The 17,881-nt window shown below is 33.6% G+C and overlaps 2 protein-coding genes across 3 annotated transcripts; both read right to left on the bottom strand.

Annotated features, from left to right (window-relative positions):
- Positions 1 to 7: 7 nt before the first annotated feature.
- On the bottom strand, positions 8 to 5,528 carry LOC140839259 (diacylglycerol O-acyltransferase 1-like). Its single transcript, XM_073205898.1, is given in 9 exon segments — positions 8 to 1,136; positions 1,218 to 1,319; positions 1,811 to 1,909; positions 2,463 to 2,586; positions 4,066 to 4,133; positions 4,887 to 4,931; positions 4,933 to 4,963; positions 5,061 to 5,134; positions 5,415 to 5,528. Coding segments are annotated over 9 exon segments (798 nt in total). The 3' UTR covers positions 8 to 995.
- A 4,403-nt stretch (positions 5,529 to 9,931) lies between these two features.
- Positions 9,932 to 15,423, bottom strand: LOC140839655 (mitogen-activated protein kinase kinase SIPKK-like). 2 transcript variants are annotated; one of them, XM_073206517.1, is made up of 9 exons: positions 15,130 to 15,423; positions 14,936 to 15,020; positions 14,188 to 14,322; positions 13,410 to 13,634; positions 13,147 to 13,329; positions 12,730 to 12,950; positions 12,248 to 12,293; positions 12,067 to 12,161; positions 9,932 to 10,171 (listed from the first exon to the last, which is right to left on the bottom strand). In XM_073206517.1, exons 1-8 carry the CDS (start codon positions 15,228 to 15,230, stop codon positions 12,072 to 12,074), a joined length of 1,086 nt encoding a protein of 361 aa, XP_073062618.1. In that variant the 5' UTR covers positions 15,231 to 15,423; the 3' UTR covers positions 9,932 to 10,171; positions 12,067 to 12,071. The 2 variants fall into 2 exon arrangements, with proteins under 2 accessions (XP_073062618.1, XP_073062617.1); XM_073206516.1 differs by having other exon boundaries at positions 12,044 to 12,161.
- Positions 15,424 to 17,881: the final 2,458 nt, after the last annotated feature.

The following is a 17,881-nucleotide window of genomic DNA, read 5'->3' on the forward strand; positions in this document are numbered from 1 at the left end:
AGGCAACCATAAGGACAAAACATTTTAAGAGGTTAGCCAAGACAACATCGTGCTCTTTTTTCTTTATGGAGGTTGTCATGCGAAACCAAAGTCTGCCACCTCCAATCATAGAGATGCAAATAACATCCCACCACTTTTTTTATCTTTAGAAGACTTCTTTAACTCGTATTTGATTCCCTGGTGCTGAAGTTTTGGCACTTGCCAGAACAGAATATAGTACGACACGCTCCTTGTCCTTTGATATTTTAAGTTTGTCGAGCATTTTTTTTAACCTTCATAGTGGTAAAACATTACTTTCCATGGCATTGGCCGGTTCATGGTAAAAGCTGAAATGCACATCTACCTTTAGCAACTTAACTAAGCAAAAGAAGTTGCATCGACTTGCATTGGTCCTCTTAGCACCTAAACTTTTAGCAAAAGCTATCAATTTGCCATGAAGGTACATCTTCTTTCCAACTCGATTTGCCTACTCTTACAACACATGATCTCAATCTTTGTTTGTAGGTAAATATGAACTTCCAATGTGTCTTAAGGCATGCATCAACTTCGCTTTCAGAAATCAATAAACTTCATGTAAATGTCAAGTCGGAGTCACATACTTGGTATGAAGACACTCCGAGATATTTGAAACAAAGAAGTAAGTGTTTGAGATCTTGGATGGTTTATGAAGAAGAAAGAGCAGTCTTGAGCGTAACTGAATCAAACCATAATATCACGATATTCTGCCAAACTATGCAAGAACTTTTTCCCCAATTTGTCAAGAAACCTTCCACCTAGTCTCAAAACCATACATAATTTATAACAGTATCTAAAAAAAATTAAGACTCACAATCATATATTGCATATCAAAAGAAAATTTTATCTAAACAAGCAACTTCCAAAAAGCAAAACAGTTAAAAGACCACGTGTTATTACACTCATGGAAGCATATGCATACAGAATATATAAACCATTACAAAACAACAACAAATTATATGTTATTGAGAAACGGAAACTTACCAAAGATGGAAGAAGCAATAAAACATGCAAAGCCACACGTACAAATTTGGTACGGAAAGCTTCAAGACCCTCTCTATTGCATATAAAATATTTCCTTTTAGTGGATGCTGAGAATTCTTGACAATAGGGTTTATATACTGCATTACAAACAAACTATGTAAAAGCACTATCATATTGAATTAGAAAAACCAGGTAAAAGAGTGAAAAAACAAAATTACCTGTTCCACAATAAATCCCATTAACCCTGTAAATATTACCAGCTTAATGCATTGGCGTACCACCCAACCCTTTCGTATGCATGCTGCACGAGGATAGGTTGGCTACAAATAACAATACTTTACTGAGTCACGGCACAACTATTTCCAAGACAGTGTCAAAGCGTGTAGAGCCTTTTACATCAATCAAAGACACAACCGTCGTAGATACTAAAGATAGGTCACTAAGAACTCAAAATTGAAATGTAGAACTCAAAAAGCAAGCACGTGGTCAATAATCTTTTTAACTAAATAGTTAATTCATCGGATAATTACACCTTCTCATATATATGGATTGCATGACACCTTAAAATAACAAGTTCAAAATCCAAGGGGTTGAATGCCAACTGAATGCTTTTATGACTTTAAAAAACTCAAAAAGTATCAGATGCACAGACTTTGAACTCTAGCATAAAGGTGTCCAAATAACATTACAACCCTCACATGCCAAAATGCATGTCTCTGTCTTCAATTAGACGTATCTCTAGATCAGACACACATACTATTGATAAATAACAGAATTCAGCATCATCAATTGAAATATCATGTATATGTACCTGGTAGCACAAAGTGGGAGCAACCATAAAGTACACCAAACTCTTAAAAGTAACGTCATAGGAGTAATCCATGCTCCAGTAATTGGATAAAGCCTCCCGCTATTTTCATGAAGTAGAGTTTAGAATCAAAAAAACATAATGGTCTCCATCTTTATTAATCAACTGGATAATATACAAAGGTAGTTGATAGTCCATATATGCATTTCCAAGTATGAGGACATATGTAGGTAGCATGTACATGTGTGTGATAGAGAGCACACCACCATCAAGTACACCAAAATGTTCAAAAAAATAACCGCGACCACCCTAAGAATAACGAAATAATCAGATAAATTCTACGCTATAAAGCTTAAGTTCAGATATTAGCAAGTCAAACATCGAACAAACAGGAATGATGTGATAGATTTAAGACTAAAATATATGCAAAATTTCCTAATTCACATAAAATTTTCGTTAATACCTAGATCAATCCATCTAATTTTTTTTTTAAAAAAAATAACAAGATCAATGGTCAACTGTGGTTCCCCTCCATCAAAATCCTCAATTCTTGCAAAATCTCATAAGAAGCTTTATTGTCCCCATAATAGCTGTCAATTGCTCTAAATGGAAAGATACAGCAAATACTTGCAGGATGGAAAATGAAATACCATACCTTGTCCTTTGATTTTTCGAGTACTCTCAAATCATAATTTGTATGTGCATAAGACACCAGCTTCAACCACACAATGCAAGAAAAGAACATTAAAGTGACACCGGATAGAACAGCCGAATCATACCTGTGCAATTTCACAATCAGAAAAATCAAATCAAGTTGGTGCTTAACACTACTCAAGTAGCTACCTAGTAACAACATTTTAAAGTTATTCCTATGGGGTCTAGCTTTCTCACTGTCTCGGTCCTTGAGGAATGTATATTTGGCATTTTCTCTAGCAACAAACATTAAAAAGAGACTTGCAAAATCAATTGAAAAGCCCAAACCCAAGGTTATCTACTTGAAATTCAACAAAGAAAATTTCATTTGACACCATCCATAATCTGCCGAATATGGAATATAGACACTGTCACTTTCTTATTGTCGCCGTATGACCGTAATTTGTTTCCTTATCCACTGAAGACCTCTTGGCACACAAAGAATCACCTCGTGCTGAATATTTAGGTTCATCTTTTCTACACTATAATAATCATTTTTTTTTAAATGACTGCCAGCTATGTGATAAGTGTTTTTTGGACTTCTGATTGAAGTTGTGTTTATACCATCATAATCTATCCTGTTGCAACTGATTCGTAATCGGCGTCCAATGCTCGAATAGATACACTTCAACACTTTCAACTGCCTCGTGCAAGACAACCTTACGACCGCCAAATAACATAAGGCTAGCCATTACTACCACTGGGAGTAGGAAGTAAGCCCGACAACCGAAATCGATGAAGAACAACTAAATTCACTATCAAATGCAAGTTTATTGATTGATGATGATTAAAGACTAATCTACTTCATATAAAATTGTTTGGTTAATAAATTAATGTCATTTGCTTTCTTCTGCTTTCGAAAAAATCTAACAAGAACAGATAACTAATCAATCAAACGAAAAATTAGATGTGATGGCTAGAAGCTAGAGAAGCTACTTCACCTAAAGTATCATGTGACTGTATAAATCACTCTTTAGTAATTGCTTCAGGTGTTAAAGATAATCTGATAGAGGCTTTGAATCAAAATATACTATATTGAAAACCATTTTCAAAGGAAAATTACTTATGGTAGCCATATTCTTGGTGTCATCGGTTGGAAAGTTGAATATCAAACATTTAAACTGCCCATAGTTTTCAAAGGCAATTTACGGTCAGGTTCCGCAAAGCATAAGTGCAAGATATGCACATTAAGGCATGATAAACAACATCTCGAGATGTTAAGATGCTTCAAGGTGTGTGATTAACAAAGAGGTGCACCTTGCAACTAAGGTGCTTGCCTTCAGCAATTTTAACAACTTGAAAGATCATAGATTTTTTATGGATTACAAAGCAACATAATGGAGAGAAAAAAAGTAGCCAATTCAAGTTTTTATCAATAAAAACTGAAACCAATCTGAACAATAGAATGTTATCAAACATTTTCTGTCAATTATTCCCATGTCATTTATTTACCAAGCGGAGGAAAGAGAACAAGTTCTCATTCCAAATACGGCATTTTTCTTTACATATGAAATAGAGAAAGGGGATAGTGAGGAATGGCTAGTTTGAAGTGGTCAAGAACGAACCTAAGAATGACTAAAACTGGATACACGAGCTCAACAGTTGTTATTACGACGTGGGCCAAAATGACAACCTGCAAAAAATTGAATTAAACAACAAACTAAACAAAAATAAACTTCGAGGTCCTTTCATTAGTGAGCACCAGTTACAGCTAAACTTGCAATGATTACGATAGCCAAACAACACTAAAGAATATATATATATAATTTAATTCAATTTTTTTAAGCACACCCAACATGACAAATCTAAGGTGCCTTCACACGCACTTGTAATTCATCAAAACGTCAAGTTGACAAAATATGTTGAATCAATCATAAAATTGATGATGGGCCAGACTAGTCTCAAACACAGACACCCCTTCTCTTTCGGAACAGTAAACTCCGATGAGTATCTCAAGTATGGATTACGGAAAATAATCAAACATCATTAAAATCTAGCTATGCGCCCAAACACCAAGATTCATGAAAAAAGAACCGTAAGAACATAATGGTTTTTTCAGGGTAAGTTTTGCCAAATTGCCAATATATAACTCAAGCGATAATTCATGCAAAATTCAAACAGAAAAACACAGTTATATTCCGCTACTTACATTATCTTTGGATTACTGATATTCACTTAAGTGACTTAAGTGTAATAAAATGTAGACGACTTTACATATATCAGCTTTCATCAAAAAAAGTATCATAGAAAGGACAGAAGCCAAACATCAAGTCTACTCTGCAAGTTCTCAGCTTTCATCAAAAAAAGTATCACAGAAAGGACAGAAGCCAAACCATCAAGTCTCATCTGCAAGAACATTGAGAACAAAGAGCTGAGTCTTACTTACAAATTCAGATATGTACTTTTGTTGTACTAACTTCTCGACAAGGACATGCAGCAAGAGGGAAAATTGGGAGACTTAAACTGGGAAAAAAAAAAGAGTTACCGTTAAAAAACAAATTGTTGAATGGTATTATTGACCTACTATAACATAAGGAAAATTAAAAGTTCACAATGTTACCAACACATCAGAAGTGGCCAATCCCCAAGAGACTTCGGGCTAAACCAAAATCCTGAATCCATCAACCAGCCATACTGCAAGTCAAAAGAAAACAAATACATCATGTCATGACAGAGTTTCAAAAATATCTTTTCCTAAACAAAATATTAACATAAGTAAGTTTCAAAGCTCGGGCAAGAATATTGAGTATTATCCAAACAGAAGAACCTGATGCATATGTAACAAAACTGGACACATTTCCAACCAGCAAACGAAATCAGTTGATACAATTAATTATTAGTTTAAAAATGCAACACATAAAATCACATTAATATCCAAACTATCCTAAGGAGACATTAATCAAAAGAGACATACCTTCATCAAATTTTCAATGATAAGCCTGCTATTTACAGCAACAAGCACCACTATGCAAAGGTTGAAGAGGCCCGCATGGCTCTGCCTCAAGATACAGATTAATTTTAGTAACATAACTGTTGCATGGAAACGTATCTATGTATATAATAAAATTAAATTTAAGCTTCTTGATATAATCGAGCACTAGAATCCCATTTGAATCGTGGAGTTATTCATGCCTAAATCAGCTTGTTGCTAGCCAGTGATCACTAGTAGCATGAATGCTGGAAGGAGCATGAATGCTGGAAGGAGCAGAAAAAGGCAGGATGATAAAAAAAAAATTGTGCTCATAAAATGTTTTAAATTAAAAAACGGAAACGCCATTGGTTAAAAGTGAATTCCTTTAGGCACACCAAAAAAAGAAGCAAGCTTCTGTCGTGGACAAATCAACTCCGGGAACAAATAAAAATAATGAACTTCGTGCACAAGAAATAATTCACCGCGAGAATCCACTGTCAAAAAATATAGTATCTCGATTGTTGCATCACGGAATTTAATAAATAGTTCATCCCCACGTTTCAGTGTATTCACACAAACAACTCGACGTTCAGCGTATTCACACCTATAACCTATGTAGACTTGTATAATAATGCATGACCGCAAAACCGGTAGCTCCGACCTCGCCTCGAGGAAACAGATACAAGCGTGTGGGTGGTGTGGAAAGAAATGAAAAGGCTAACCTGTTGAAAATGGCGTCGGAGCTGAGAGGACTCTCCTTAAGTTTACGGTGCGCCGGCGCAGAAGGCCTATAATTGAACTTCACGGTCGAAGCTCCACTTCTTTAGCATTACTACTTTCTCCGTTTTCCTTCACCGCGTCCTCGTTCTCATTGCCGTAGCTCGATCCTTCACTCACCGATCCAGTTGTCGGCGTGTCATCCGCAGACTCCACCGCTCTTTCACAAGATTACCAATCAAATCAGTTTTGGTTTCCATCATTAGCACCACCATTCCCGAGACTCTCAGCCCCGAGAGAGTTTGAATCGGACTCTGTCAAAGCCTTGGCGGCAACACGATTGACGAGTCTGCGTCGAATAGAAGAGCGATTATTCCGGCGATTGTTGTCTTCGCTGGACGACGTCGTATCCAGCTCTCCGGCGATATCGCCATTGCAGGTGGCAGAGAAATTACTGCAGAGCGAAGAAATTTCTGGAGATCGCGTGGGAGATATGTATAATATATAGTATGATGTAAAGCCTCTGACAATGATGAAGAGACTATAAACTAGGAAATACTTCGAACGAAAAAGGAATATTTGATTTAGTCGGTTTTTAGTTCATTCGTAACGCAATATATATGGAATAGGTTTTTACTTTGGTGATACGATCTCTACGAATCTTTCTATATGAGACGGTCAACCTTTATCGATATTCACAATAAAAATAATATTGTTAGCGTAAAAAGTAATATTATTTCATGATGACCAATAAGATATCAGTTCTCACACAAATATCGATCCATGAAACCGTCTCACACAAATTTTTGTCATATATAATAGTATTTTGTGGTATATACCATATTAATTTCTTTTTGTATTGATAATTTTTGCTTTTAAAATCACTTCTTCCATGAAATTTATCATTATTCGATGGGATAGTAATTAATCGTCCATGATAATATTACTGATAGAAGTATGTAGAAATTATATTAAAAATTTCTATTTGCTTGTTTCCTAATATATTCGATTTGAGCGAGCTCTAGTTCTGGATATCATTGAACCTTGAATTATTATACCAACAGCAAAAAAAATCTTTTATCATTGGCAAAATCCGCATCTACATTACACTTCACAAAGTATTCCACGTGATGTTTGATAATTCTTGTTAAAAATATATATATTATTTTAATAAGATACGACACTTATATAATATTTTAGACTTTTAAATAAATTAGAGATAAGTTTGATGAGAAAAAATTGACAAAAACTTGTGTAAGACGGTCTCACGGGTCGTATTTGTGAGACGGGTCTCTTATTTGGGTCATCCATGAAAAAATATTACTTTTATGCTACAAATATTACTTTTTATTGTGAATATCAGTAGGGTTGACCCGTCTCACAGATTAAGATCCGTGTGAGACGGTCTCACATGAGACTCACTCAAAAAAATTCGATATCACATTGACATACCCGAGTTAATAAGATGTGCTAAGTATAATAATATGATATAAATAGTATAATTATAATATTACTTATACGTATAACACGGTTCTCGTATAATTTACATTATTTCTGAATATGATTGTTTATAAGAATTTTTATAATGTATTTAAATAATTATTTAACTCAGGTGTCACGTTTTTTTTTAAAATATATTATGGTTGATATGGACATTTTACAAACCAAAGGTGATACCAAGATGGATAAATTCACTTCTCTTATGTGTCATAATTGAAAACCCATCGAATAAGAGAAGAAATAAACCTAATATTTTCTTGTGCATAAGAAAGTATGGCTAAACTTGGCCAATAAAAGTCAAAGTTATTATCCAATGCTCGTGCTTGTTTGGAGAAGCCAAAAATAAACTCAAAAACTCACACACACATGCATAATTATATGGTCAAGATTCAAAATTCATAGTTAATTGCTTCAATAATTGTAGCCTAAATTTTGATGAGTTTGCCAAAACAAATATGGATTGTTAGGCTAGATAACTATTTCTACCAATGGAAAACACTCAAATATTTGAATACCCGACAATTAATTAAATTTAGAAAACAAAATGGATACCCAAAAATTTTAGGTGGAGGTCCAACCTCATGCCTACCATCAGACGGTTCGTTCGATGTTATATGTGGGGGCACTGCTCCCATATGGTTTAGATGGACAAGATTTACATACATATGTGATTTTAAAAAAATTAGTGGACCTCATATATGTGTGGCTAAATTTGGGCCTTTGATTCTATCATGGGATAATATCCTTACATGTAGGATGAAATCAACCCCACCAGATGGTGATATAATCTTTTTTGAGTCATCAAATACAAAATTTTCCAAATCTATCCATAATCTCAGTCAAAAACAAAATAATTTTATGGTTGTACAATATGAATACGAGTGTCAAAATCGGATCTGACCTGTCAACTCGACACGATTCGACTCGGAAAAAATCAAGTTTGGGGGTTTTCGGGTTCCAGTTAGGTTGGGTGGCCCTCATATCTGACCCAAAAAATAATCGGATTCGGGTCAACCGATCGACCTGAAGATTTTAAATATATATATATAATAAATATTGCATATATTTTATATACTGTATGTTTGAAAAATATTTATTGTCATAAATTTATAATTTAATAATATTTTGTACATTTTTTTATTTTTAAACAATTTTTTTTATTGATTTAGTATATATACTTTAATTTTTTTTATCATGTGACTTTCAAATTTAAATTATATTGGAGATTTTGTTATTATAAGTTTAAATTAAATTTATTATTTTTTTGAATTTTTTAAAAAAATAAAAATCAATTCGAATCAAGTTCAAGTTTAACTATTTTAAAATAATAGTGTGCATCAACCCAACCTGATACCAATTGACACCTTGTACAACGCTGATTTTTGAAAAGTTTTCCTCGTACAATTACAAATAACATGGAATGATTGTCTTTTTTTCAAGTGTTTTTGTTTCTTCTTTCATATTTCTAATATAATATTATCGTTTGACAACTATTGTCTCGTTATGTTATATTATTATTTGGTGAATTATATTTTTAAATTTTAGAATATATATTTGAAATTTTTAATGTTTTTGGGTAAATATATTTTGGAAATGTTTTGAGAAATAAAAATACATGATTTAATTGTTTTGAGGAAATAAAAAAATATAATGTCGAATCATATAAAGAAATTATTAGTTATAAAAAAAATTGGCTTAAATTCTGAAATTAGTTTATTTTTTAATAGATGGATGTAACGTAATAATGAAGCTAGAAATTTCATTCTGGGCAGCGAAATTGATTTTTTTTTTAAAATAATTCATCATTAAAAAAACGAAGAATATAAATGTAAAGTTCAATATTTTCTCAATTTTTTTTAATTATATTTGGCAAATATATATATATATATATACACGAATATAAAGCCCCCACCTACGCTCCTTTGGTAATAATATATAATAAATTACTTTTGAAAAAATGATTAAAGACATTGGTTATATGTCATGATCCTACAGGCAAAGAAGGAAAATGAGAAATAGTGTCTATTTATCGAGGACAAAAACTTGTGTGAGACGATCTCACGGGTCGAATTTATGAGACGAATATCTTATTTGAGTTATCTATGAAAAAATATAATTTTTTATGCTAAGAGTATTACTTTTTATTGTGAATATGAGTAGGATTGACCCGTCTCACATATTAGTATCCGTGAGACGGTCCCACATGAGACTTACTTTTTATCGAGGTTGGTTCGAAAAGTTTGTCCTAAAAATTAAACAAATATATTTGAAATAATTCAACCATCTCTGGGACAAGTAGGCAAGATCAGCAAGCAATTCAACTCAAACCCATAATAAATATTCTGAAATCACAAATGAAGTCCTAAATTCTATATCACAAATGCAGTTCGTTCAATTTGAGCCATAATTCTGGGGACTAATGGTACACAACTGAAGACTTCCGAGCCATTGGCATTAAAACGCTCGCTCGTCTTTCGAAAGCAACGAAAACTGATGTATCGACTTATGCAGCAAGAGTTGCAGCTGAAAATTTCCATTTACATCTGCAGATTGAAAGAAAATTGTATGATCACATGGCACGAAGCGAACAAATTCAGAAACAATGATATCCGACGTGAGATATGTTAACGATACTTTCATCAGTTTTAACATGTATTAACCTCAAAAGTCAAACTTGATTAACTGATCACCCAATACATTAACAAGCACAATCTTATTGCCTAACATAAAAAAATTTCCAGTGTCATCTATCACAACACCAATATCGCATTTAAACCAAAATTCACAAAATATCAACTACCATTCCTGTGAAATTTATGGCACCAAACCCATTCTTACTCAATTCACTGTCTTGCCATCCTCTCATCTCTAACACAAATCTATGTTGATAAAAAAAGGCAACATCGTAAATGTGTATATTGTAGTACTCCATGTCCTATGTGGGTTAGAAAATGAATTTGAAAAGAGTTTATAATGGCTTACAATGGACTTGAGTTAACCATTTTTCGCAAAGAGAAGACAGTCACATAATTGTTGTTATAAGAGCCCATTGTGCAATCGCGCTTGCGCGGGCTCGGGGCGTGACATGCACTTCATAATTTCTAAAATGGGAAAGGCCATTCTCTTGGCTCATTTTCTTGAATTTCAGTTTCTCATCAAGAGTCAATTCATCAAAATATTATACATGTCTGTCTCACCCAAAAATTTGAACACCAGGTTTAGGAAGATAATTGATAAAAAAAAGTGAGTTCAATCTACCAAAAGGATACTGCATTGATCATAAATCGAATGACCCATATTTGCTATATCTACAATATCAACATTAATATCACTCATGTTGAAATATGAACCCTCAGATACATGATTAGTGTACTACCTTAGGGTAGCATCTCATCCCCAGATAAAGGTTGGCTGAGAATGGACAATGTGATGTGGTTGTTGGTCGCGGACGAAAAATGTGATGTGGTTTGGCCTCGTTTTGTTGGTAGAAATGGGGAGGAAAGAATATCCACTAAACACCTAAGAAACATGTTATATCTTTAGTTCTTAATCCCTCCATCTCTTTCTTTTCCAATTAAATTTTTTAAAGTGAATTTAAGCAAGCATGGTTACACAAGGTGTATCACTATTTATTCACTTGCAAAACCTTTATAAATGTGCATTTCACCCAAATCACGAACTTTTGATTTTCTTTCAATTTTTTTCTGGATGGATAAGAAACTATATTAGATCAATCATTATATGCAATGAAATTAATTTTGATCCACAGCATACGCAACGACAAAGAGAATTTAAAACTTGCACAGAAATATATGGTGCGAGTAAAAACTGCAGATAACTACTTAGCATATCAATTCATAATATGGGATTCTATTCTATGCGAAATTTTCCGGCTTCCATAAATCAACGGTGTTGGTAAAAATGATCAAACCAATTTCAAGGCATAATACAATTAATTAAAAAAAATTTATAAACATCTAGACACAAAGAGGTGAAGCCAAAAATTAAATGATGAAGAAAGAAATGTACCAGATAAACTACATTAAGGCATGTTGCCACCATATTAATCAAATAAAACCAAGCATGGATCAAATATATCAGAACTGCACCTAATTGGCTTCAGCTTTTATGTGTTCTACATCTCATAGTTTTCATCAGAAAATGGACTATCAGTCTATGTTTCTACGCAGCTGATTATGTTGCAGCCGATATGAAGCCAAGAAGAGAAGAGGATGAGGTACCAAGATTGCGTAAGGAAAAGGCTAATCCATTTTCACATCCTATCTAGATTCCAGAACAGAACCTTAAGAATGTGATGATCAATCCATTAGACATGCTATAAAGAATTGTTCAAGAATCAACCGTAACCCCCTTTTTAAACACCAGTTTGCAGCAAAAACTGGTTAGAAAGTTACTCAAAATAAGACCACGTACGCACCTTGTTTAGAGTGTGGTAAGTGAAGGTCCTGCACTGGTGAAGTACACCGCAAGATCCACATCAAGATCATCAAACTTAGAGATGAAAGGGTGAGCCTGGATTTTTTACAATACATTCGAATCAACAGGGGACCCAAAAATCTTTGTATAATTATGATTAAAATTTAAAAAGTGTAAAGTACCATGAGCTCGTTTGCTGACAGTCTATTTTTAGGATCTTTTTGCACACTGAGATACCAGAAGATAAATCCAATAAACATGGGTCCACAGAGAAACAATAGAATTAGTAAAACAACAGGTTTTCAAGAGTTTGACAAATGATATCTTAATATTGAACAAGTACAAAATTACATCTAATTATATTGTAAACAAGAGGAATTTAGACGCAGTCCCAGCAGAGGTCGCAATGCTGCTGCACAGAGTTTCCTTTTGAGTAAACTGAATTTAGACGCTCGTTAATGATTCCCAAGACAAGATATTATAAAAGCACCTCTAAAACATAAGTTTTAAATGGTACTTCAGTATCAAATAAGTATTTAAGGGTTTTAAACATCATTTAGTCATAGCAAAATTGAGAAGAGAAAACAGATTTGAGATAAAAGGGATTCACTATGCATTATGGAAAAACGCGATTATTGGAACATATATTAAGTAAGATATTTACCAAGCAGAAATAAAAGAACAAAACTCTGGAGAGAACAGATCAGAAGATGCGCGTGGTTCTGGTTGATCAACAATGGTTTCCATCAACTCATAGACGTTGGTCCACCCAGGGGGCTGTGGTGGTGAGTATGGGAAACTTCCTGTTGCACACTCAAGCAGAACCAAACCAAGGCTCCAGATGTCACTACTGTAACCATACCTGCCTCCAAGGATTCTCTCAGGCTAATAACAAGAACAAATGTATATATTAAGCGTTAGAACACGAAGATTGTAATGCACAAAAACATCAGGGTAAAATAGCTTAGATAACTTCAATCGCAGAATGAGAGATGTAATTATACAGCAAGAATATAAAAGATAATCACCCGACAAAACTACATCACTAAATATAGTCTTGGATGAGGAGGATATTACTCACAGACATGTAGTTGTAAGTGCCAACGAAGGTATTTGCCAGACCAGACGTGCTAGCCAGTATTGCACTGACACCGAAATCAGTGATCTTGACTTCACCTCTGTGGTTTACTAATAAATTTGAAGGTTTCATGTCCCGGTGAATGATATGTTTTTCATGATGAAGATACCACAAGCCTTTGAGTACCTATATTGCAGTGACAGGATCTAGTTAGTACTCGAGTTGATTTCACAACAGAGGATTGAAAATCAAAATGCATGTATCACCTGTTTACAAATTGCAGCAAGATACGGTTCTGGAATTTTGTTAACCTTGGTCAGAAAGTCTGCAAGAGATCCCCCATCCATATACTCCAGAATTATAGAGATTGCACCATTATCATAAAAAGACTGATAACAAACTACAACATAGGGACATTGAGATGACTGATTGATTTTCAGTTCTTGTGCGATATGTTTGCGAGCGGATTCTTCAATATTCATTTGAATAACCTGAATTTTAAGTGATGTTATCAAAAGGAACAACATCAGTGGTCTAATTTCGCAATGTGACGGTACCTACTGCAAATAAGTTCATTTAAGAAAGTTCATGGAGATCTAACAGATCATAATCAATTTTGAAGCCTATTGTAAGTGTAGGCAGAAAAGCCACACAATGACACCACCCTTGTGGTTCCAGTGGCATGAGCCTCTCCCCATAGGGGTGGAGACCAGGTTTCAAACCCCGTTGACAGCAAACCCCCTTGGACATCACTTTTTATCCAAGATTCTGTTAAACATATCAATAACTTGTGCATTGTTGACTTCCCAAATAAATAGAAATTTGACAAAAGGGGATCAAATTTTCTGATTATAACATTGACACTGCTAGAGTTTTACTATTTTCCTTATAACTTTACCATGCCATGTCTTCACAAATTACTCTAAAAGTATATACAGAAAAAGTAAAAGACGACTCTGGACATGGGAGTCCAGTTCTTTAAATACAGAAAACAAAGTAGCAGGTAGTATCATGTGTTGCAGTTTACAGTTTAAATACAAATACCTTGAGAGCAAAAAATTGCCCAGTCCATTTGTGTTGCACCAAGCGTACGATACCTCCATTTCCTTTACCAATAACTCGAACAGCGTCAAAGTCACCTAAGCTCAACTGGTTATCTGATGGTTGTATTAAGGTTGGCTGAAAAAGATAACAAGTACACGGAAATAAATGCATTTACATTATCTTCTTTATACTTTCAGCTACCTGTTGGAAACTACTTGACAGCAAAACAAAAGAGTCAAAAGCACGAAATATGCCCGATGATTCAGTATATCAACATTCAATGGCAATATAATGTAATGCAAAATTATGAAATCACTTATTTGTCGCTAAGCATTTCACCACACACACATTCATCGAAATACATAACATGAAAGAACTTAAATTCTTCAAAGTTGTGTGCACTTAGAAATCATAAATTAAGTTAAAACAGCACAAAGGAGATCTTGTCATATTAACCGATCACACAAGTATTTTATTAACTCGTCAAATCAAAAGCAAACGATTAGCAGACTCTGATCAAAAGTACAAACAAAATCAACATGCATTTGGACAAATCAAAACGAACTGAAATGACCTAACGCAGAAACAATGCGATAGTTCTCTAATTTTCATTACTTCAAAACCCCTATGAGCTTCCCAAGACACTAAACAATGGAGCCAAAAAAGTTATTTTTAAGGGAAAAATGATAAAAATCTCTCCAAGAACCGAAACGGAGAAGCAATGAACTTATGAACGGCAGAGACATACAGCATCAACTTCGCTTTGAGAGACAACACGAACGCCATCTCTGTTCACCAACAGATCACCATCCTTAAACGTCCCCGATTCGCTTCTGCGTACAAAAAAGCAACAGATCATCATCAGTAAAGGAAACTAAAGAAGTCCCGACCCAGTTCAGCAAAACCATAAACCCAAAAATTTTCTTGAATAAACATACGTACAGAAATTTGGAGAGAGAATCTTCATCTGGAGGTGGGAGAGAGAGCTTCAGCTTAGGTGCTAATGCCCCTTTGTTCATTTTCTTTCTTTCCTCATTCTTCATCCCTCTTCAATGGTGGAAAACTTTTCCGTAGGCCCAAAATCTCTTCACCACTTTTCTTCGATTTCCTCCCCCCTTCTCCAACACTATGTATCTGGATTTGGGCAAGATCAAAGAACTTTCGCGCAAAAACGTTTCCACGTTAGGTGAAGACCAGTGGGCACACGAACTCATGCTCACCCAGACAGCGAATTGATTGGTGGGACTGATTTTAATATATTCGATTTCACTTCACCCGTTTACTTTTCTTTCATTACCAGGTACTCCAATGATTTTTTAATACTTACACGTGACATTTAATTGAAGAATTGATTTTTTGAGACGCTCTCGCGAATTTTTATCTGTTCACAATAAAAAATAAAAGTAACATAAAAAGTAATATTTTTCATAAATGATCCAAATAATATATCCGTCTCAAAAAATACGACTCGTAAGACTGTCTCACACAAATTTTTACTTTAACTAAACATAACTATTCTTGATAAAACAAATTTTGAAAAATGATAAATCCATTTTAAGATTTTTTTTACATAAATTGTTTTTTCGTGAAAAAGAAAAGAAAAAATAGAGAGTTAAAAAAAGAAAGAGATATATTTTGGGCTCAAAATGATGTGCAATAGTCAAAATATTTTTATTATAATTGAGTGATAAGATAAACATGTACAAAATGATCATTAAAAAACAATTTGTTACAGTATTTTATCTAAAAGTACTAATCAAATTATTCAGTAATTTCTTTCTCAATTTATAACTTATAATATGATCAATCTATTCAATTTTTTTTTGTGAGATCGAAGAAAAGTTTTGATGAGATTCAAAACTCAAATAAATTGGATATATGTTTTTTTCTATAACTATAGTTCATACTTTATTTTTAAGTTTTGGGAGACAAATTCAACTCGAGATTCTTACTCTTTCCATGTTTTTTTTTTTTTTTTTGCTTGTTTCTTCGTTAATCTAATTTTTAGGAAATCGATTAAGCCGACACCAAATTCTAGTCAAGGTTTGCTTGTTTATTTACGTTAGTTTTTGTTACTTTCGTTGTACTTGTCGATCTTTGATTCTTAGTAAAATTTGATCGAGTTCAATCAGGGCCGTGCTTCTGACTCAGGCCCAATTTGTTTTGGGGACCAAAAATTTTAAAAAAAATTATTATATATACTGTCTTTTTTTTTAATTTATAAATATTAAAATATAAAGAATAATAAAATATCAAATAAAATATTGTAAAATTGCTTATCCCCAAACTCGGCGAGAAAGACAAGAAACAACGGCCAAAGTGATATCTATCCTTCGTCTTCTCCATCTTCGACTCCAGCATCAGTTGCTCACCCTTGTAAGTGTATTAATGTTATGTACAATAATAATTTGTATTATAATGCTTTTTCCCCTAATCTTGCTACTTGAATAATTTGATTTCTATTGATATATTTGATTTAGTTTTGTTGTTTTATGATGTAAATCAAATTTCTTTACAAGTTGAGTTTTCTTTCGAATGATTTTTGGGTTTTGTTTGACGTGTGTAGACGATAGCCTTGCATACAAAATTTACCATGATTTCTTGAGGTAAAAAGCCAATCTTAATTTGTGTCTTAAAGGAGGGGCGAGAATGGGAGCGAAGAAATTCAGAAATGTAGAAAACTACACAAGTTCTCTGACTAAAATAACGAGAATATCGTGCACTCTAAATTTCAATAAATAAGTATTTACTGCATTCTTGACTTGAAAGAATTTATTGTGGTGTTGTGGGAGTTTTAATGGTTTCCCCCTTCAAAAGTTGGGAAATTTGGCATATAACAATTTTTTTTATATATAATGTCTCATAGAGTAGAGTGATTTGGAAAGCTTTTTTTAACTTTTCTACGTGAACTTAGACTTTTATAAATCATAACAAATCAAATTTTAGAAATGCCCTTTCACTTGAAATCTCTCTAATAATTAGTTATACTTCATAAATACCCTCTTTACTTTATGATAACACTTTTTACTATTTTTATGGAAGAAATTTAATATCTTATAAACTGTTACATTTTCAACTCTTCAGATTGAAACATCATATTTTGTTTGGACGATGCTAACCTGCAGGCCAATCACCAAAGAACTTTGCTAATCTAGTTTGTAGGTGATTGTGGTGGATATATGTGTAAAAACATTGTTAGGATTCAGATGCCTCTTTTTAAAAGTTAGACTCAGGCCCAAATATTGTTAGGATCGGCCCTGAGTTCAATACATTTTACGTATATTACTACTCACGATCCGATGGTATATATTTTATGAGTTTTCCGATAAACAAATTAAATTACATGTTAAATTGACAGTTAGTTAATTTTTGATTTTGGGCGTCGATTTTTATTTTTAAGGGCCCGAACCAAATTAAGAGTTTTGGGTTCTTTAGAAATAGAGTTTTGGTCTCAACTCGCCAACAAACTTTAACGTATTGCTTGGGTTGGAAAATTCTCAACCCATTAAAATTCAGGCTTCCAGTGTTCGGGAGTATGGGTAGCAGGCCTACGGCGGGCGGGCCAATCTACAACGGGTCGGATTGGATCACGAATTGAGATTTTTTAATATATATATATATATATATATATATATATATATATATATATATATATATTTTGTAGTGAAAGTTGTATATCTTTTTTTGTAATAAA

Source organism: Primulina eburnea, chromosome 8 (assembly GCF_022965805.1).
Source record: "Primulina eburnea isolate SZY01 chromosome 8, ASM2296580v1, whole genome shotgun sequence".
Lineage (NCBI taxonomy): Eukaryota > Viridiplantae > Streptophyta > Magnoliopsida > Lamiales > Gesneriaceae > Primulina > Primulina eburnea.